This window comes from Electrona antarctica (assembly GCF_951216825.1).
Source record: "Electrona antarctica genome assembly, chromosome: 17".
NCBI classification, from domain to species: Eukaryota; Metazoa; Chordata; class Actinopteri; order Myctophiformes; family Myctophidae; genus Electrona; species Electrona antarctica.
The window spans coordinates 23,713,583-23,736,583 of NC_136798.1; the positions used below are offsets into that span (position 1 = coordinate 23,713,583).

Below are 23,001 nucleotides of genomic sequence, written 5' to 3' on the forward strand. Positions count from 1 at the left end.
CGTGCTCAAACGCACCCACCCACCCACCCACCCACCCACTCACCCAGCCACCCAGCCAGCCAGCCAGCCAGCCAGCCACCCACACACAGCTCCGTAAGGGAGTGGTTGCACCACAAAAATCATGTTGATTCATCAAAGTAGTAATTGACAGAATAATCACTAAGAAAATGATGCATAGTTGCAGCCCTATACGGCAACAAACACAGTGTTACCGTCTTTACTCTTGAGCAACAACATGGCATGCTAAGTCGAACATTACAGAGGTGCATTTTCATTTTATTCCCTCGTTTTTGCCGTGATATAAAAGGCTGCTGATGAACATTTTCCCCAATATACAATTTATTAATTTACCCAGGGTAGGTACCGGTATGCTTTTCAGCAAACCCCTGCACAATCACACACACACACACACACACACACACACACACACACACACACACACACACACACACACACACACACACACACACACACACACACACACACACACACACACACACACACACACACACACACACACACACACACACACACACACACACACACACACACACACACACACACACACACACACACACACACACACACATTAAAACCTGGGGAGCTGACCAGTACAACCGCAGTCTTAGGGCAGAGGGCGGATTACCGCAGGTGTAAATGCAATCGCATTAAATATAGGGGATGAACCAAAGAATGTGCCATTGGGATTAAGCAGTTGGTATTTGGCACACGATGAGGAAGGAGAAGGCATTATTTATTACTGCATATTATGTCCCGTGGACAGATGTGATCTAATGGCGAGATAGAAGCCCTTATTGCAATATGGCCTGACGATCATATATCAAATGCTGAAGGTTACACACAAAATCACTGCAGTGTACAGTACATAATAGCAACAGAATGGAGGCAATTCAATGGGTAAATTCAATGAAAAAAAGAAAAAGGTGAGGGTAACGTGGATGCAGGACGTTACTGTGTGTGTGTGTGTGTGTGTGTGTGTGTGTGTGTGTGTGTGTGTGTGTGTGTGTGTGTGTGTGTGTGTGTGTGTGTGTGTGTGTGTGTGTGTGTGTGTGTGTGTGTGCGCGCGCGCGCGCGCACACGCTACAACTCACCAACTTGTTTGTAAAGTAGCTCCTACATAAATAAATCTGGTAGGTTAATAGGGGTAGGTTAATAGGGGTAGGTTAATAGGGGTAGCCGATATGACAGTTCTCGATTTCTGGCCAATATTGATATCCGATATAATTCATTGCCATTATGGCCGATAACCAATGTCGATATAATCTCATTCTGTATAAAAATATATCATTTTGTCCATTCTGTGAAAGGCTTATAAACAAAACTAGGGATGTACGGTATGTTGGCCCATAATTATATCCCAACATAAGGAAGAACTAAATAAAACACTTGCACACGTGTGCAAGTGTTTTATCTCGTTCTTCCTTATACTGCTGGTCGTTCATCACCTGCCTAGACTTGGGTTGGGGATGTGCATGTTGTTTCTCTCTTTCCCATATCTCAATAAAAATTCAATGTAGTATTTTAATTTTAAAATGTTCAAACAGATTTTTCAACATAATTATTATAAAAAAAAATATATAAACCGATATTACTTTAATATCGGTCCGATACCGATTTTAAGGCCAACATGGTCCGGGGCATTGAACCAGGAACCTTTCGGTTTCAAACATGCTCTTCTCACCTATGTACTCCATAGAGTTATAATATATCTAGAGAGTGGATGAGGAGCGACAGCCCCGCCCCCCGCTATTCACTTCAATGCAAGTTGCTCAGTGGCGTATTGAAGGACACAGAAGAACGACAGTCTTCCGGGTAGTACCCCTCGAGCGTTGACATGATTGGTTGGCTCCTATCATAGTAGGAGCTGTTCTTGTGGTACCTCTACGTCACGATTCATTCATAAATTTAACCTGGGCCTGAAGTACCAGTTTTGACCAGTAGGGAGACGACTGGGGGTCATTCTGGGGGCTCGCTGTACTCCCCAGAACTTGTTCTAAACCCCCAAAAAACGCAACATTTCTCAAACGAGCGGGGTCGAGTCCACCCACCTGCGCGGCGTGGCGTCGTCATGCGGGGGGACGATGACCACGCGCACCGTCATGGAGGTTCTCAGCAGGTCAATCATCTGCTCGTGGGTGAGCGTGGCTACGGCCACCTTGCAGATCTCCACCAATCGGCTGCCCTGCCGCAGGCCCGCCTGCCACGCGTAGCCGTACGGCTCCACCTAGAGGTGGTTGAATTAATTACCAGAATGTTTGTGGCTGACGAAAAGGAAAAAAAAGCATTGTTTCTCAACTTCAAGGATCCCCAGTTTGATTTTTAATTCTCAGTCTTAATTTAACTCTGAAAGTATACAAATTATTGATTTGATTGATTTATTGGAAATAACTGGAAATGTTCTTCATATACACAGCATACAACTTGACAGAATATAATTGTGCGGTTGAGGTAACAAACCCTAGGAGGGCTTATAAGAGAACCTCACCGTTTACATTGCATCATATTGCACTTACAACTTGAATTTTATTAACATAAATTCACACAACTTAAAAGTACATTAGACAGAAAAACAAAACAACCAAAGGGAAAAAGGCATACATTCTAGACTACAGTATGTCTATGGAACATTTGATTCAATTTTCACCCTCCGTAACAGTCCAATGGTTTCTAACACATTTGATAAAAATAGGAGAGCTCGCAGCGTGCCACAAAGTTACACGCTGTGAGCTTTTTTTTAAAGAGTTTTCAGAAAAACGTATGTTGTCTATCAATATAAAATTACAGATTTTTCCTGGTTTTAATGGGAATAAGTTAGGTGGAAGTAGGAGGGAAGTTGAGATCCATGTAAATGGTTAAAGAATGCAGCTTCAGCGCTCCATCACAGCTCTTTTGAGTCCAGTTACAGTATTCACCTCGGCCACAATGCCCTCGTAGTTGACGTGGAAGCCGAGCTGACCAAGACCGTTCCTGCGAAGTGTGATCTCTGATGTCTCACAGCCTTTAGTCAGCAACTAGAGGTACAGAAGGAAGAAGGGAGGGAGAGAGGGAGGGTGGGGGAGAGAGAAAGACAGAGAGAGAGTGGGAGAGAGGTAGTCAGGTAGAGAGAGGTGAATTCACAGGGAATAATAGTCATCTTGTGTATTGTTTATTACTACAACGTGATGGTCGGTCCCTTAACCAGATACTGTAGCAAGCCAAGGCTCACCGCAACACGTTGTGAGATTGTAGATCGTATATTTCCTCCGTTGATGTACAACAAAGTATAGAAGGTTTATAGAAGGCACCAGAAACGTATTTATTTAATAAAACGTGTTTTTTTCCATTTATTTTCAGACAACAACAGTCTTGGGTCCACTTTCATGGAAACCAGAGCTGCCATTTTTCAGCAGCATTCAGACTTTTAGGGCCCCTATACACATGAAACAGACTTATAATGGTCGGCTGATGGAGTCTTGTCAGAGGAAATGACTCCATAGCAGGAGCTAGAAGCATTGAGCAACATCCCCCTTCTTGTTGACTGCAATGTTACGCCGATGTTGCTTGGGGTTAAAGCCAAATTCACCACTCCAGCATGGCATTGTTATGGTGAAATTGGTGACCTGCCGAAATATGTGAACATCTTTTTTTTTTAATGTTTTTTTTGTGGCTTTCGCCTTTTAGCCCTTTCCGGCTCTGAGGCGCGTGTCACCATTGAAGGCACAATTTTCCCGACATTCCTTGCAAAGCATTTGCCTTCAATGAGCGGAAGCTTGTTAAGCTTCCGCGTGCGTAACATGAGTCCCGGAAAAGACGCGCTGTGATTGGCCAGTAGTCACATGAGTGACAGCGAGAGACATGGAGGAGTCGCATGAGTGACGTCACTTGGGCAGCGACGCAGTGTGCCTTCAGCACTTCTAAATAAGAAAGCTGCGGAGAACTGTTGCTTTGTGTTCACTCTTTAATGTTTTCTGTTAGTAATCTAATCCCCCCTGGCTCTGATGTTGTATTGTTGTATTAATAACTTTGTTGTTTGTGTTTGGTTGTTTGTCTTGTTTTGTATTGTAATGTATATTGTCATGACTGTTATAAAGATTTGTTAACAAAAAAAAGCCTTCAGCACTGCACTTCCGCCTTCATTGGGATACACGTCGCTCCAATGAACTGCAACGTCCAGTGAGGCATCTATTTTTTTTATAATATCTATGGCCTGGACCACTGAGCCATGGCCCAGGCCATATGTGACCATCTTGTGCACTTCACTGTCTTCACATAACTTACATGGAGGTCTTTAAATACATGGCCTTGATTACAGCTAAAAAACTGCAACAATTTACATTCAAACACTGACATTATGTGATGTCTAAACGATTGTCACATATTTCAGCAGGTCACCAATTTCACTGCAACACCACCATGCTGGAGTGACCAAGTGTGAGTGAGGGAGTGGCCGAGATTTGGGGTATTGGAATTCAGCTTTAGGGTAAATGACACACACAGGGTGCATCCACAAAGTAGATTCACGAAGATGCAAGATGCCGCGAGCGGCAGGAGTCTCTTCCTGGTTTTTAGACAGCTGGTGGATGGAAATGAAGCTCCACCTACGCTGCAACTTTCCGTGTCAGGACTTTTCTGTTTAGATGTATGGGCTGTCAAGGCCAGAAAGATGCTTTTTGCCACTCAGGCGTTCCCGCATAACTTCCGGTGATGATGTCATAGATTTTGTGGGTGTGGGCGTACGTGTGTGCATGCGCATGCGTGTGTGCGACACTGTGCGTGTGTGACAAGGGCACTTTAGAAATCCTACAGGGCCCAGAAAATGCAGGAAGGGAAGCTTAAATAAATCATGGTGCATGCCCTGGCACCTGGGGGATGGAAGAAGGACAAGGGTTTGGAGGATGTGATGGGAACCGGTTGGATACACTCTGATGTTGTTGCTTGGTGTGTGTGTGTGTGTGTGTGTGTGTGTGTGTGTGTGTGTGTGTGTGTGTGTGTGTGTGTGTGTGACGGAAAGAAAGAGAGAGGGAGATAGTGGGTCAAAAAAGTTTAAAAAAAATGAGCGGCCGAGGGTTTCTCTCTCCCCCCTCTCTCTATCTCTATTGAAGATTAGCACCAAATGCGTAAAAGGTGACATGAAAGGAAGAATCCTCAAATAACTCTCTGCGTGTGTGTGTGTGTGTGTGTGTGTGTGTAGATTAAAAGCTGGCTTTAAATCAGGTTATACGTATATACAGGATAAATAGCATCACACAGACGCATGCAAACTCACACGTGATGCAAATACACGACACACAATTTCTACACACTGTGCACACGTGAGACAGACACACACACACACACACACACACACACACACACACACACACACACACACACACACACACACACACACACACACACACACACACACACACACACACACACACACACACACACACACACACACACACACACACACACACACACACACACACACACACACAGTTAAAGTGTGTGAGGCAGTGGAAACGGAGGCATTCAAAGGCAATGATGATTACATAACGAAACAGATTTTTTTTAGCCAGTTACCATGGAAACAGCTGAGGAAGAGCTAGTGCCACTTCACTCCAGTGTGCGACTGTGCGTGTGTGTGTGCATTTGCCTGCAATTAGTTGAACAGAGATTGATGCGAGCTCCTCTGAGGGCTGATGAGATGCCATCCCTGATACGTAGACACAACAACAGCAGCCAAACAGGATGTAATTTATATCAGACCAGTATCATTTCAGAAACAATAATTGTATACATAATTATGCAAAGTTCGAGCAGCAACAAGGGGAAGAATAAATACAATAAAAATTGGGGGGAAACTGCTTTTCAATGAATGTTTGCACACTTGGAGCAGTGATTCCCAACCTGTGGGCCGCGGCCCACTCTTGAGCCGCAAGGGTATTTCAAGTGGGCCCCCAAATAATTGTGCTTTCATGGTGATACCAGTAAGTAAGGACTTAAAGTGTACCATGTCGGTTCCATTGATCTAAGGCATCTGGAACGCAATCGATTGGTTGACCATTAAAGCGTGTGACCCACCCATTGGACCACTCACAGTAGGCTGCCGTGTTAAGTGGCCAGATGTGTGGGCTGCGAACACATTAAAGGTTTTTCAGTGGGTGGTCCAGAAAAGGTTGTGAACCGCTGCCCTAGAGGGATGGGTGGTCATGCTGTGATTGGCTGGTGGTTTGTCAGGCAACCAATGACGTGCGTTCGTTCATGCCAGCTGACTGATCCTATACTGTAAGTAGAGCATTTATCAGATGGGCATGGGCAGTGGTGGAAAAGGTACTCACATGTTTTTACTTAAGTAAAAGTATCAATACTGCCATGTAGAACTACACCGTTAGCATAAATAAAACATTTACTTGAGTAAAAGTACAAAAGTATTGGCATCAAAATAGAAAAGTAGAAGGTACTCGTTATGCAGAATGTCCCTTTTCTTGTTTTCAAAAGGTATAAAAATCTTTTGAAAATAGCAGATCTACAAGCTCACAATGCATCGCATCGCGAGCTTGTAGATCGGCTATTTTCAAATGGCGAAAATGTGTATAGGGCTGAAATGGTTACTGTACGTTTTGTAATAATAATCAAAATCTACAAAGTAACTAGTAATAAATAATTGTAGTGGAGTGAAAGTACAATATTTGCCTCTGAAATGTACTGTAGTGGAGTAGAAGTAAAAGTACTGAAAATTTGACATACTCAAGTAAAGTTTAATTACCTCAAAATTTTACTTAAGTACAGTACTTAAGTAAATGTACTGTACTTAGTTACTTTACACCACTGGGCATGGGAAACCACAATTATGATAGATGTGGATTATGGCCTATGTATTTCTGAAGAAGAGTATTATAGAATTGGCTGTCATTGTTAGACGAAAATGTATTCTGGCTTATCAGGTCAGTCACGTATAATCAAATTGTCCTTCACCTACATTTATGAGCCAACATAACCAACCAACCGAGACGGTCAATGTGGCTCAGAGATAAAATGTAAAAAAGGAATAAGATATGCACATCCCACAGTTTTTTAAATACGGTGCTGGACCAAAATATGATCAAATGAAGAAAGAAAATGGAATGTCCGCACACGATATATGTCTGCTCCCCGTCCAGGATATATTGTGTGCGGACATTCAAATTTTTTCTTCAAAGATAAAATGTGCCAGAAGTTACTGTTTTGTGAACTGACCGTCTACTCGGCTGGAGATGCCCTTGGACACGACCTGCTTCCAAATGAACCCCTGTGCCGAGTGCTCCCACGTAATCCCAAATGTGTGATGTAATTGTAATGCTTTCTATTATCACCTACAGCTGACACAGGCATCCGGCCCGAAATAATGCATAAAAGACGCACACTTCTTTCAGTTTAACCAATGACGTGTAGATTTGACCAATGACGTATGTAACGTGGGAACTATCTCCAAAGATAACAACGTCTGTATAATTGTGCCTGCGGCAGAGAAATCTCTCAGAGAATGGTATTGGAATAAACCATCTTTAATCTGAATATTTGGCTGTGTGGTTCTTATTAGTATTTAAAATATGATCTTTACTTACCATAAATTTTAAATCCATCAACAATGCAGACACCTCGGAATTTGGCTGGTGGTGTTATCATTCCAATGAATGCAACTTACTGTAAACAGCAGTGATTCTGAATCCACTAGTGGCGAACTGGCTACTGCTATGTATTGTGCAGTGAGTGATTGGGCATACTCTGCCTTGAACAGAATACTCCTGGAGGAGAATTATGCAAAGACCCCCCTTGCTGTAGCTTATTATGAAATTATGTTTAACTTGATTCTTGAAACGTACACAGCACATGAATCTCTCCTCCACAGACAGACAAATACTATAGAATATGTCCTACTTTTTAAGGGGAATCAAATACACTTGTTGCTATGGATACAGGGACTTGCATGGCATGCTGAATGACTCCACACCAAAATCACAGAGGCCCCCTGTCGATTGCTCACCTCCTCGTCCGCGCTCGAATGGAAACGTCCCTTCTATACTTTCCTATTTCTATTCTCTCATGTACCCTGTTAACACCTCAGCGTGGTTGTGTGTCTCCTCACCTCCAGTCGCTGGACCACCTCCTTGAAGTCCTCGGTGTTGTTGCCGACGCTCCTCAGCGACACGCTCTCCCCGCGCTCGTAGTAAATCCTCATGGAGGCGGGGCTGCCGAGCGTCCAGCCTATCACGTCCTTAGTGGCACAGTTGAACACCACGGCCTTGGCGTCCTGATCCAGCAGGATGAGGAAGTCATTGGAGATGGACAGCAGGGCCTGCAGCTCCCCGCCGGCACTGTGGTCCTCGGCGTGCACGGGCCACGTCACGGCGCCCGCGCTACGCAGCTCGGCGCCGGCATACGGGCGGCTCTTCTCCTTCTTCTTGTGCGCCAGCGAGATGAACGGGAACTTGCCCGACGGGTCGATGGGCGTGCTGGTGGTGTGGCGCTCGGCCAGGTCGCGCAGGTACTCCTGCCGCGTGCGCGTGGCCATGGTGCGGAACTTTTGCGACTTGTGCGCGGCGCTCTCGGCGTTGATGACCTTGGCGAGCAGGAAGTCCCGGAACACTGAGGACTTGGGGAAGGTCACGCCCTCTGGGATTGGGGGGCCGAAGGAGGGCACGTCTTTGGAGCGGGTAACCGCCACGCTGAGGAGAGAGAGAAGGGGGTAACAGGGGGAAGAGGACAGGAGTGTTGGAGCAGTATTGGATGAACATTTGGCTTCAGTGGGAGCTTTGCAGAACCAATGACAAAAAAATCCCCCATTAGCAACTGTGTGGCCTGGCTGCAGTTTTATTAGAATGCATAAAGCGAGTCATTCTGTCCAGTCTAACATTGTGTCCAGGCTGACATTATGTTACAATTATGAGCATAGGAGGGAGAAAACTAAAAGTCCGCCCCCTCACCCCCCCAGTAACTTGCAATAAATGAGAAGAAAGACTCTTTGACAGCGAGTTGGTTTGTTGTTTGAAGCCATGCAATTTCCTCATGTCTGTATGGGGCCGATGGGCTCACAGGGCAGCAGACAAAACCCTGGCCTGTTGTATCAAAGCTCTGAGAGACGTTATGTTTACAGGGTGATGAAGGAAGCAGACTTTCAGACAGACTCTCTCTCCTCTCTCCTTCTCCGCTTTTCATTAGTCCTCCCGGTGCTGTGTCCGGGCAACACCAACAGCAGAAATGTGGGTCATAATTTACATGAATGTGCACTCAAGACTTTACTTCACAAGAAGAGTGTAGCAACTATTAATACATAATGCCTGATTTATACTTAGTTGCCCGGCCGTGTATTGTACCAAAATAGCTGACCTACAAGCTCACTCACAACGTATTGTGATATTGTGGATCAGCTATTTTAGGTACAGTTGGAGGCCATCGATATTGTCCTTTTCTTTTTGCTGAGGTTTGCGTGATCTGCGCAAAAGGACAGTTAACACATTTTGGGCGGGAACCCCTTTTGGTGTTTAACATTATGTTATAATTTAGCTATTGAAAAATAGCAGATCTACAAGCTCATAGCGCGCCACCGAGTGGCGCGCTATGAGCTTGTAGGTCTGCTATTTTTGAAAAATCGTGAAAATATTTATTTCAGAAAACTGGAGGATTTAGGATTTTTTTTTAATTTTGAGGTCAGGCCTAAATGGGTCAAATAATAAGGGACAATATCGGTGGCACCCAACTGTACGCAACACTGGGTGCACAACTATGTATAAATGAGGCGTACAGCTCCATTGGACTGTGGAGAACTGCTGAGAAACTCTAGGAGTCCCTTCCTTCTCCGTCTCCCTTCACTGCACCTAGCACTCTCCATCTCTCCTCCTTCTGCGAACCTCTCCCTCCCCTTTTTCCTTTCATTAAGTCGCTGGAATGGCCATCCGAGGCAGTCTGCTATGTCAGGAACTCAGCTGGACAGCCAAGAAGAAGAGGGTGTGGGGGGGGGAGGGGCTGCTATTCCTATCCCTCTGACCAAAAATCTCTGAATAACAGTCCAGTGGAGGGAAGGTGCAGGGGGGGGGGGGGTCGTCATCGGGGGAGGGGCAGAGTTGAGAGACAAGGGGAAATGAAGAGGTTTTTTTGGCCGCAGAGTTTGACTGAAAAGGGACTGTGCAAGGTCAGAAGAAAATAGAGAGAAGAGTATGTACAGTTATATTGACCGTGCGCGCGGTGTGTGTGTGTGTGTGTGTGTGTGTGTGTGTGTGTGTGTGTGTGTGTGTGTGTGTGTGTGAGCACATGCTTAAAGCTGTACTTCGTAACTTTTGTTAGTGATTAAAACTGTATTTTGTCCAATCTGTATGGTAGAGTACAGTTAATACCGCATACACCGTACAATCAGGGTGGTTGTATTGGTCTCCTTGCTCTTCTATCTAGATCTTGTGTCTGGTTTGACACAGCTGGTTGACAAGTTCTACTGTCTGCAGGACCAAATTGAATTTCTCCTCTGAACAAGCAGGTAGGCGGAATTAACTCGGTTGTAAAAATGTCAGCATCCGTTTTGTTTTCAAAAGAATAAAGAAAAGCCTGGGCAAACGAGCCAGGAAAAGTGGCATAGGTGTGGGAGGGAACCATGTAATTCGCTAACCAATAACACAGTCGCTCCAACTTTTCTGACGTCAGTTTCTCCGCTGTGTAGGAGGGGAGGAGGAGGGGGGCGGGAGCACAGATCGGTAAACCAATAGCATACACCGGCTGTTTTTGCCTGCAAATTTGAATCCGCCCTCAGTCTAGACGATGAAATCACTCTGGCTGGGGCAGGCTAGTGTGCAGGAGATCCAGGTTCGAACCCGGGGTAGAACAAGAAAGTTACAGAGTCAGCTTTAAGTCTACATTATGAGGCAAAGGAGAGAAACAGGGAAAGAGAGAGAGACACACAAAAAACTATTTCCTGATGGCTGAAACTGCATTTCCTTTAAGAAAAGTAGTGAAAATAGATCTACAAGCTTTGTATTTTCGTTTTTTGGGATTTGGATATACAACGTTTCCACTCGACAGCAAGGATATTTACAAGTCCTCTACCTGGACAGACGGCTTATGTGAAAACAGGACAGGGATGGTGTCGCCCGGTGGCCTTAGCTTTTGATGGACTGGAGCCGGTTGTGTCTGTTTGCTGCTTGGCTGCCCTGGCCTCAACTCCCATCATGTTAATGACTAAATGGGCTCCATTTCGGGCATTTTCTCAGGTAATAACTGCCAGCTGTCGTGTCTCAAAAAGCCATCATGCTGAAATCTCCCCTGCCCACGTACGGCACCATGCCCATATGTTGACACTTCGAGGGCTTTATTAGCGAGATTTCCCAAATGCATTCCGAATGTGCCTCATCATCGCCGCCGGAGGAAGGTGTGTGTGTGTGTGTGTGTGTGTGTGTGTGTGTGTGTGTGTGCACGCGGCACTCTGTAAATCATGTTTATAGCTGTCAAATAGCTTGAGATTGCATCAGTTGTTTATTTTTTTTACCGTGAGAGGGGGGTAGGAGGGGGGATGCCTGGTTTGCACTGAAAATACATGCTGAAAATAAAATCTACAATGTAGATCTTCTATTTTGCAATACAAGTGCAATACAATTACTTTTTCAGCTATTAGTGTAGATTTTAGTCTTACACCAACATTAAATTCCCATTGACAATAAATGGAGAATTTACATCATAATCACAGAACTGACAGCAACAAAAACCTATTAAACATATCAAAAGGTTATAAATCAATCTACTACAACACATCCTCTGATGTTCACTTTAATACCAGAGCTGTCAGACCATTAATTTCAGCATAGATAAAACACTGCCCTGACATTCAACACACACACACACACACACACACACACACACACACACACACACACACACACACACACACACACACACACACACACACACACACACACACACACACACACACACACACACACACACACACACACACACACACACACACACACACACACACACACACACACACCAAAGTGCAGGCTGAGGTTCCTCCAAAAGAACTGCATAAAGCGTCACTCAAACTACTGTACACACAGAGCACTGAAAACACTATAGAAGGTCTGAAACACATGTGAGTCAACCAAAGACGTATGACTTATAGTGGACATGGAGGGGAGAGAAAAGAGAGGGAGATAAATCACTAAAGTGAACGGGAGCAAGAAAAGGAGAAAAAGTGAACTAGTTAGAAAGGCAAAGAGAAAAGGCAAAGTGAACGCAAGGTAACAGGATTTAGGGAAGATAGCAAAGGCATACAATTGTTATATATATATATATATATATATATATATATATATATACTCTTATAGCTTAACCCATTTAGACCTGACGTCGAAATAAAAAAAAACGTTCTCTGAAAGAATATATATATATATATATATATATCAAAAATAGCAGACCTACAAGCTCGTAGCGCGCCACTCGGTGGCGCGCTATGAGCTTGTAGATCTGCTATTTTTCAATAGCTAAAGTATAACATAATGGATTAACGCGCTGTGAGCTTAAAGCCGATTTGCCGATGTAGCCGATTATAGATCGGCTATTTTAGATGCACAACACCAGTACTCAACCAAGTATAAATCAGGTACAAACAGTGAGAGAATGAGATGAAAGAGAGAGAGAGCAGTGGAGGATAGCTGGTGTGTTAGTATTGTTATGGAGTGACCTCCGTGGCAGCAGAAAGGAAGGAACATATGTGGTTTGAGTGATTTGTGGTCCGACTCTTTATAAATATCAAGAGCGTGGGCAGCTTCGCTCTCACAGCATCTATGACCTGCCAGCCCACACAGCCAGGGAAACAAAGAGAACATTTCAATACCTACAATACTATGGAGAAGGTGTGTGTGTGTGTCAGGTTTAACTAGATTTGCAAGAACCAAAATCAAATGTTCCCACATGCAGAATATAACATGGCGTCACTAACAACTTTTTAAAGATGGTTATCTCTGTTTCCCTGGGTCGTCTGAGAGAGTCAATAACTTGTATTCCCTGTTTAATCAGCCAGTCCAGACCCCATTGAGAAAGCCCACTTTAATCCCGGGTATATTTTAGCCGGGAGTATATTTTGGGCTGTTACACTGTTCCCGAATCTTTCATTGAATTCTGTGTGCTGTCGTTCTCATTTGTTCACGACTGGAGAGCCTATTTCAATCAACTACCTGTAGATTGCTTGGTTGGAACTGCCTGCTGTATAATTAACATGGTTTCGGCAGCAAAAATAATAGTAATGCACTGTCTACACTGTTTCTATAGTAATGTTTCAAACCAATGCGGAAAGTTAACAATTATGGGAGTGCTGAAACTCCCATGAAGCCCCTGCTTGTGTCCTGCATGTATCCCGCAGGAACACAGACATTTAATTTGAGCTCGACAGTAATCAAATCGTTTTGCATCTATCAGCACAGTTAATGTCATCATAAATCAACTTAACAGACACAAATTTGACAGCCAAGGCGTCCTCTAAAGCCCTACTGTAAAATAACACCCACACGTTCTATTTACCACCATAACTGAAGACAACTGGTACTGGACTTCAAAAAGTCATTAGAATTCAGCTGTCGATGCAAATGCTGCTTTATGTGGCATGCGGGTTTCCCCCAAATACATGGGATTAACAGTCAATTACTTCGAATTTACGGTCCCACAGTAAAAAGGGTCCATAAACCTTAGCATCCCTATATGACATAATAGGTGAACATTCTGCAAAAATAGACGATGCACAAGATCACAACAACAATCCCTTGTGTGCTTGTATATCAGCTATTTTCCTTAAAGAGATTAGAGGGGGGAAATGAGGAGGTCAAGGAGAGCCCAGGGAGAACCTGGTCAACAAAGAATATTAGGGTTTAACAACCACCCCATTGACCTAACGGCAACTAGTGCCACCTCAACTAATAGAAACTACAGGGGAACTTTAAACACACACACACACACACACACACACACACACACACACACACACACACACACACACACACACACACACACACACACACACACACACACACACACACACACACACACACACACACACACACACACACACACACACACACACACACACACACACACACACACACACACACACACACAGCAAGTCTTTCTGGCAAAGCTAGCTGACATTTCACTATTGGATCCAGGAAACCAATATTTGTAGCCAAGAAGCACCTGATTCAATCTAAGACCTCAACCCACTGATGTGGACCGATAGGACAGATAGGACACAGTCACAACCCACTGATGTGGACCGATATAGGACAGATAGGACACAGTCACACACAACGCGTCACAAGCGTCAGCATCCCGTCCACTTCCATTCAAAGGGCTGGCGCTTCCCATTGCGACGCATTCAACGTGGCGTGCAGAGTTCAACATTGGCGAGCTTTGACTGGGTGTTGTAATGTCAACCCCGCTTGGCAGGCTTTAGACTCTTAGTTTTCTTCCAGTGAGCCAAACACTGACGTAAAAGGTAGCTCTCCATCAAACAGACTATACTACAGATCACTACAGACTGGCAGTCCAATGAGGCAGGGAATTCAGTCAGTTGGAAGGTGTGAAGAAAGGTTGATGAATGCACCTGAGAGCTGACAGCGACAGCCGGCTATTATGGTGCGAAAAGTAGCCTATGGCTTGGATGTCTTTCTCAACAACAAGCCAACTGCTTCCCTACAACTTGCGACCCTACGCGACATAGTACCCACCGCCCAGACATAGTACCCACCGCCCATTCAACAGGAGATCTTTGGCAACAGACGCTTTCCAACACTTACCGCCACTGATGTTGGTGTGGTGGAGCTACCTAAGTCTAACGAACTAACGTCTGCTGTGCCCACAGTCTGCAAAACAACATAGGAAGTTGACACGAGACGCCACGGCATGCATTGTCTACTCCCCTTCAGACACGGATGTGTGACCTTGCCAATACACAGACGAGACCAGACAACCAAACAAAGAGGCTGGAATAATCAGTCCAATGCTTTCGTTTTAGAGGGAGTGAGAGGTAGCAGTGAAGAGTGGCGGATAGTCAGTGCCAAACAGCCTCTTTCCAACAACCAGCTGTAATGATGTTCCACTTGGCAGGACCCTCTGAGTGTGTGTGTGTGTGTGTGTGTGTGTGTGTGTGTGTGTGTGTGTGTGTGTGTGTGTGTGTGTGTGTGTGTGTGTGTGTGTGTGTGGAGACAAGGTGGCCCCCACGGGGGATAATTAAGTCCTTGCACACAATGTGCTCAGACAGCAATTAAAACACTCATTAGCACATGGGCAGAGAGAGAGAGAGAGAGAGAGAGAGAGAGAGAGAGAGGTGAAAACGACAGGTGATAAAGAGATTAGAGGCAGCACTAGGTAATATTCCCTGCTCACAAGTTTGTCTTTGTATGTTTTTAGGTAACTTCTTGTAACATGATTATTCTAGGACCAATGGAATATTGTCATGACATCATGGGTCTCAATGTTCAATCTGGTAAATGGTCTTAAAGGGGAACTAAAATAGGCAAAATCGTCTGCTTTTCTATACATACATTTAGAAATTATTTTTTTATATACAGCATACAAATATCCTTTCCAATTGACCCCCTGGCGGCCCCCACTTTGAAAATTAAAAAAAAGTTTAAATGGCAGCGAACTAGGGTTTAGTTCCCTTTTAGACCCAGTGGTTAAGCTGTGTACTGTGTGTGTGTGTGTGTGTGTGTGTGTGTGTGTGGCCTGCGAGTCTCACCTGTAGCAGGTGTTGTCCGAGCAGGGGCTGTGCGTTCGGACAACCACAAAGACATGCTGGAAGTGAGAGCGGATGTTTTTGGGCGTGAAGGGCTGCGCCCCTGGCTCCTGGAACACGATGGTGACGATGTCGTTGCCTATGTGGCGCTTCCTCAGCAGCTGGGATGGCACGCAACACCCAAAGTGGAACGGGGAGGGCAGCAGAGTTAGGAGGGCAGCAATAGAGGAACCCCCAAAGCTCATTAAAATGTGAATTCAACTTTCCCAGCAGTGGACTGCTTGTGTCAGTTGCTGTCAGAAATGCTAAGCAACCACAGAAAGTAATAGTGTGGAAGTGATCATTAGCTCGCTGACTAGCATCTAAAATGGGGGCTGCAATGAGTGGGATGAGTGCGAAGCCTCAACCCTGCGCACAGCATGAGAGCAACACAACTTTCTAATGACGCCTGAAACCAGAGTCTATTCTGGGATGTTGTCAAACAACGAGCCCTGGAACTTCTCCATTATAAAGTTATTAGCTTATTACGCCCCAACAGAGGGGTTTTCCACTGGTGCTCAACGTCGGGTCCAGGGACCAGCGGCGGTCCAAATGGACCCTTCAGGGTCTGAGAATGTACAAATGGAACCCCAATCTAGACTGTAACATGTGTTTATTTAACTCTGAGAGGGTACAAATGGAACCCCAAACTAGACTGTAACATGTGTTTATTTAACTCTGAGAGGGTACAAATGGAACCCCAAACTAGACTGTAACATGTGTTTATTTAACTCTGAGAGGGTACAAATGGAACCCCAAACTAGACTGTAACTAATAAGGGTAAAAACGCTGCCGGCGTTGGATTAATTAATTAATGCCTGGCAGTTGATGTGTTACGTAAGGATCCATTTGGTTCCATTTCTACACTCTTAAGCCCTAACCACACCAAAGGGTCACCATGCAACTCCTTGGGTCCAAACGGTTGCAAGGAGTTAACGCTAAAACCATCATGACCCTTTGGTGTGGTTTGGGCCATTGAATTCCATGCGTTGAATCACTAGGGTCAGCGTGGGTCAACGTGCAACAAGACATATCACACCGCAGGGACAACGCTATAAAACCGTCTTAACCCTTTGGTGTGGTTAGGGCTTTAGAGCACATGGAACAGAGGGTCTTTCCAAATAATATGGCTAAGTAAAGTGAACTTCCCAGTTCGGGACTCTTCCCAGGTTGGCAGTGGGAGAGTAGCACACAGGATTACAGTTTAGGCAATTGGCACCGGGTGAAAAATGGGTTACAAAAATCGTGGGATAAAAAAAAAAAAGATGAATTTCCACTGATGCATTTTTGATTATTGTTTTACCTGCTGCTTGTTGTTGGGTGTGTATGGCAGCATGGTGGACACGTGGAACATGATCTCGTAGTCCTTGTGCGTGGTGTACAGGGAGTGGGTACCTGTCGAGTCAGCTGGAGAGGGAAACGCACGGATTAGATTGGATGCCGTTGTCTGGTCTACACAGCTTTATTAGTCATGCCAATTCCCACATTCCCCACACTTGTTATAGAGGGAATGCGCGTGACATCATCATCATACCCGGAAGTTAGGCGGGAATGCCTACTGTGTCAAAAACCGACTTCCTGGCCTTGACAGCCCATAAATCCGAAAAGAGAAGTCATATCTGATTGCATTAAACAACATTAAAATCACTTTGTCACTCGATCTGCCACTCATTTACGCATGCGTATACCCTCTATAGAGCGTCGCAGTCCCGCCCCCTTTCATGACAACGCCAGGCCCAGGAAATAAATCCCAATGCATTTTCCTCATAGACATTTCATAAAGTATTTATTTAAAGACCTTTTAAGCGTCGTACGAAGCCAGCTCGAGTCGTGACAAATCATGACAACAAACACAATATTTTGGACCAAACAAATAATTACAAAGAAGAAAAACAACAAAAAATGTGTTGTAACCTGCCGTTTTTTTCTACTTTCTAATTCTTTGTTTGGCCCAAAACATTGTGTTTATTGTCATGATTTGTCACGACAAGAGTTGGCTTTGTCCGCGGCGTAAACGTCTTTAAATAAATACTTTCTGAAAAGTCTATGAGGAAAATGAATGGGGATTTCTTTTCCGGGTCTCACGAGAGGGCGGGACTGCGACGCTCTATTGTTGTGTCTGTTGATCCCCACTGGCTCACCTGCCAGTGTGGAGAACCCACCGCGAGGACAACACTATTCCTCACCGCACCCAAATCCCCAGGGTTCATTTCCAGTACAAATGGAATCAAACGGGCACTTACGGGTCCATTTGGTTCTAATTGTACACTCTTGGAGTTACAAATGGATAAATGAGCATGTGGGGAAGTCAACTATGGTGCCTTTTTATTTTTACACTTTAAACTTCACACACACAAAACATGCACAATTTCACCAACACACCATTTCAAACGGAAGCAAGGGAGAGGTAAATTCAATTAAAACCAATGGAATAAATACATGCTGCAAGTGGAATTGGCAGTGTGAAATGCACTGGGGTGTTAGAGACAGTAGTTAAACGACCACACCGCTGGGTCTGGCATGTTCCCATTGGCTAAGATAACACACAGAGGAACGCACACCAATGCTGCGGAGGTGCCGACCACAGTGAAATCATCAAGTTCAAGAGAGAAAGCAATTGTACACCTCAATGCAATGCAAATGTATTGAACAAAAGAGAAACACAAACAACATTTTTATCTCCCAAAATCCTGTGTGGATGCCATTATCTTTCCCATCTCACTGGGTTGCTGTAATGTTCCTCTTGTTACAAGGCTGCGGCTGGGAGGAAACTGCAGTCTCCTGCACGCGCTGTATGACCAGCAGACTGCCAAAGCTCTCCTCGCATAGACCCTACCAGTCATAAGGCTTCACAGACTGCCAAAGCTCTCCTCGCATAGACCCAACCAGTCATAAGGCTTCACAGACTGCCAATGCTCTCCTCACATAGACGCAACCAGTCACAAGGCTTCACAGACTGCCAAAGCTCTCCTCGCATAGACCCAACCAGTCATAAGGCTTCACAGACTGCCAAAGCTCTCCTCGCATAGACCCAACCAGTCACAAGGCTTCACAGACTGCCAAAGCTCTCCTCGCATAGACCCAACCAGTCACAAGGCTTCACAGACTGCCAAAGCTCTCCTCGCATAGACCCTACCAGTCATAAGGCTTCACAGACTGCCAAAGCTCTCCTCGCATAGACCCAACCAGTCACAAGGCTTCACAGACTGCCAAAGCTCTCCTCGCATAGACCCAACCAGTCACAAGGCTTCACAGACTGCCAAAGCTCTCCTCGCATAGACCCAACCAGTCACAAGGTTTCACAGACTGCCAAAGCTCTCCTCGCATAGACCCAACCAGTCACAAGGCTTCACAGACTGCCAAAGCTCTCCTCGCATAGACCCAACCAGTCACAAGGCTTCACAGACTGCCAAAGCTGTCCTCGCATAGACCCTACCAGTCATAAGGCTTCACAGACTGCCAAAGCTCTCCTCGCATAGACCCAACCAGTCACAAGGCTTCACAGACTGCCAAAGCTCTCCTCGCATAGACCCAACCAGTCACAAGGCTTCACAGACTGCCAAAGCTCTCCTCGCATAGACCCAACCAGTCACAAGGTTTCACAGACTGCCAAAGCTCTCCTCGCATAGACCCAACCAGTCACAAGGCTTCACAGACTGCCAAAGCTCTCCTCGCATAGACCCAACCAGTCACAAGGCTTCACAGACTGCCAAAGCTCTCCTCGCATAGACCCAACCAGTCACAAGGCTTCACAGACTGCCAAAGCTCTCCTCGCATAGACCCAACCAGTCACAAGGCTTCACAGACTGCCAAATCTCTCCTCGCATAGACCCTACCAGTCATAAGGCTTCACAGACTGCCAAAGCTCTCCTCACATAGACCCAACCAGTCACAAGGCTTCACAGACTGCCAAAGCTCTCCTCGCATAGACCCAACCAGTCATAAGGCTTCACAGACTGCCAAAGCTCTCCTCACATAGACCCAACCAGTCACAAGGCTTCACAGACTGCCAAAGCTCTCCTCACATAGACCCAACCAGTCACAAGGCTTCACAGACTGCCAAAGCTCTCCTCACATAGACCCAACCAGTCATAGGGCGTTGAAAGGATGTGTAATCTTCAAAGCTTCCCAACTCAATTGCATTCATTCAATGGGGAGTTTCCGAGGAAGGGCCATATTAACCAATGAAACGTTAAGGGCCACTTCACCCCTTTTGCAACCAGATCTTATTTTAATGATGTTTGGGAGACAATAAACACTTTCCTGTGGTTTTTATGAGGGTAATTTGTGTTTTTAGATATTTCAGTATTGCAAGGTGTCCATGGGCTCCATGATGTCACTGACCGCGGTTACATGACAGCTTGTCATTCCTCTTCTCCGCTGGGAAGGTGATCATCTCGTTTTGCACTTTATTAAAAGTCCGATTGGGTGTGAAAATAGGCAGCACGGCCAGGGCACGCAACACACTGATTATTATTGTGTCAAGGTCGCTCGTTATTTTTGAGAGAGAGAGACACACACACACCGAGTACCGTTAGGCTCTGACAGAACTGACTCAGAGGAGCTCCGCAACAAAAACAATTAAAATACTGCAGGACCATTACATTACCACACTAAACAACGTTGGATTTGTAGGCCTACAGTATAGTGTTCTGGACTAATTATTATTGTGGGGATGGTTATCATGCAGCGTGAGTCCGCGATGCGATAGCCGATCTACAAGCTCACAGCGCGTTGCGAGTAGAGCGCAGCTGATTGACAGTGCAGCAGTTATATAACTACAATTAAGTACTTTTTAGTGTGATGTGTGTGTTCTTGACTTGTTGTTTTTAACAGGTTCCGTCCATCCGACGTGTCCACACGTCCTAGGGAATCCAACCGACGGGTTGCAATGACGTGTGTACACGTCCTAGTGCATCTTCAATGATATCAGGCGAGAGAATAATATTATGAATTTGTTCCTGTTTTTATTTTTGAGTGAGACTCTAAGGCCACCGTACGCTTCGCTCTTCGTTCACTGTGAGTGAGTGGCTGCTGCTGCATCCCGTGCACCAATAAAGCGGTCGTGGCGCGCATGCTAGAAATAATAAATTAAAATATGTCGGGCTTCGGGCTAGGGCCCGGGCCGTTTCTGGACTTTATCAACGGGCTTAGGGCCGGGCCCAGGCTGAACTCCACTGGCCCGGGCCGGGCCAGGACCCACATTTTAGGCCCGTGCAGGGCTCTAGCTTGAACCCATAGAGACAGACTTATATATTGAACTTGTGGGCTGTGTAAATATATTCCACACTGTTTGTGTTTATTTTAAACTTGCTTTATTATATTGTATTTCTTTTCTGTTTTGTTAGGCGACCTTGGGTGACCTGAAAGGCGCTATATAAATAAAATGTATTATTATTATTATTATAGGCTACCAGAGAATAAGTTGGGTGTTTAATACTAGATTGATTGCAGCTGCTCATCAATGCAAAGCCGTTATGTTTCATCGACATTTTGGTTGCAACTTGGAATAGGCAAGTTATATAAAAGTTTAAGGGGATAGGATAGATATGGACATTATAGCGATAATAGCGTATTTTTGGAAGTGTGTGTGTGTATGTGTGTGTGTGTGTGTGTGTGTGTGTGCACGCGTGCGTGTGTGTGTGTGTGTGTGTGTGTGTGTGATCACTGAACAGCGGGCTGACGGCATTGCGTCCTCTCCTCCACTCTTTCTGAGAGTCCCCCACTGCACTGTACAGTATAGCAATCCAGATACATAGGCTCCGCTAGCCTATATCAAACATGTTTGAAAATTATCAGAGTGATCATCATCAACGGGACAGTTCAGATTGGATCTTTGAACACTCACAGATCAGGGGGATCATCCTCAGCTGCTGCTGCTCCTCGTTTTTTTGTATGGATTCAGCAAAATGCACGAAAAAAACGTGCTCTATGTGCAAACTCCTCCGAAGATATATTCCCTTGGCGCGCCTTGGAAATGAGCGCAATATTGTTCAAGCGCCTTGGAAAAGAGCCTGCTCATAGAATGAACCAGAATTAACTCACGCATTCAACATCGGACTAATCCGGGCAGTTACATCGGAATGGTTTTTAAATCGCATTGAGCATTCGGATTTACGTTTTTTTAGGTGTTTACATGACAACGTTTAATAGGATTGAACTTTTATTCGGAATTAAAGGGGATTTCAGTCCTCATGTAAACGTACTCATTGACACTGGGCTCACTTCCTTTTTGGACTACAATTCCCATAATGCTTTGGTGCACTGCTCCTCCTTGTGGATAGGGGGGGGGGCTGTCTTATTGAGACAACATGTAGTCCAGGAAGTAAGTGTCCATGACATCATGGAGCCCATGGACACTTTGAAATACTAAAATATCTAAAAACACATATTACCCACATAAAAACCCCAGGAAAGTGTTTCTTGTTTCCCAAACAAATCATTAAAATAAGATCGGGTTGCAAAAGGGGTGAAGTGGCCCTTTAAGACTATTTGAATGTTGCAATATGGGTTTGGGGTTAATCAGTAGTAGGGATGGGAGGGGTGGTTATGAGAAGCAGCGGGAGAGACAGAAGTGAAGTAAGCTCATCTCTATCTGAGAATGAAACTGCAGCAAAAAAGTTTGTTTCCCCTCAGCCTCGTTCCAAACAGTGTACAAATGACTTCAAGAGTTGAATTAACACTCAGATTTTACTGTGCGAAAGGCTGTTAAATGGATTTCATTGTAATGCTTATGTATTTTTCGTCCTCATCCAAATGACCCTGAAGCTCATCTTCTATAAATGCTTCAAAAAATGCAATAAAATTGGGTCAGTACTCAGTCTTGAGAGATACATGCAGTGCTTTGAATCATTGTGGTCAATTAAATGCTGCTAATTGGTAACCCCAGGAGAGAGTGCGGGTGAACAGATTCAGCTAGACTGTGTGTGCGTGCGTGCATGTGTGTGTGCATGTCGTACTCTTAGTGTCCAGCTGAGCGCGGTACTTGGTGAAGCCCTTGAGTCGGACCCTGTCGCCCAGCAGCTGGAGGAACTCCTCCAAAGCGGGACCGGCAGATTCGTTGTTGTACATCTCCTCCTCGCTGCTCTGGCCCGCCATGCAGTACATCACCCCCACCTTCAGCTGGAAGCTCAGCTACAAAGACAAAGACAATGGGATGTTTTCAGCTTGAGACCCCAAAGACAAAATAGTCTGCGAGATTAGCCATGGACACACAAACACGCACACGC

The 23,001-nt window shown here is 45.1% G+C and overlaps 1 protein-coding gene across 7 annotated transcripts in view; it reads right to left on the reverse strand.

Annotated features, from left to right (window-relative positions):
• The window catches only part of sipa1l1 (signal-induced proliferation-associated 1 like 1), a 125,316-nt gene that overhangs the window by 24,558 nt on the left and 77,757 nt on the right, over window positions 1-23,001 (reverse strand). For all 7 annotated transcript variants that reach the window (XM_079525888.1, XM_079525887.1, XM_079525892.1 and 4 more), the window contains 6 exons: window positions 22,732-22,906; window positions 17,076-17,179; window positions 15,737-15,894; window positions 8,111-8,690; window positions 2,934-3,032; window positions 2,070-2,245 (listed from right to left, as the gene is read on the reverse strand). In XM_079525888.1, the coding sequence (XP_079382014.1) occupies window positions 2,070-2,245; window positions 2,934-3,032; window positions 8,111-8,690; window positions 15,737-15,894; window positions 17,076-17,179; window positions 22,732-22,906 (1,292 nt within the window). The remainder of the gene's footprint in view (window positions 1-2,069; window positions 2,246-2,933; window positions 3,033-8,110; window positions 8,691-15,736; window positions 15,895-17,075; window positions 17,180-22,731; window positions 22,907-23,001) is intronic.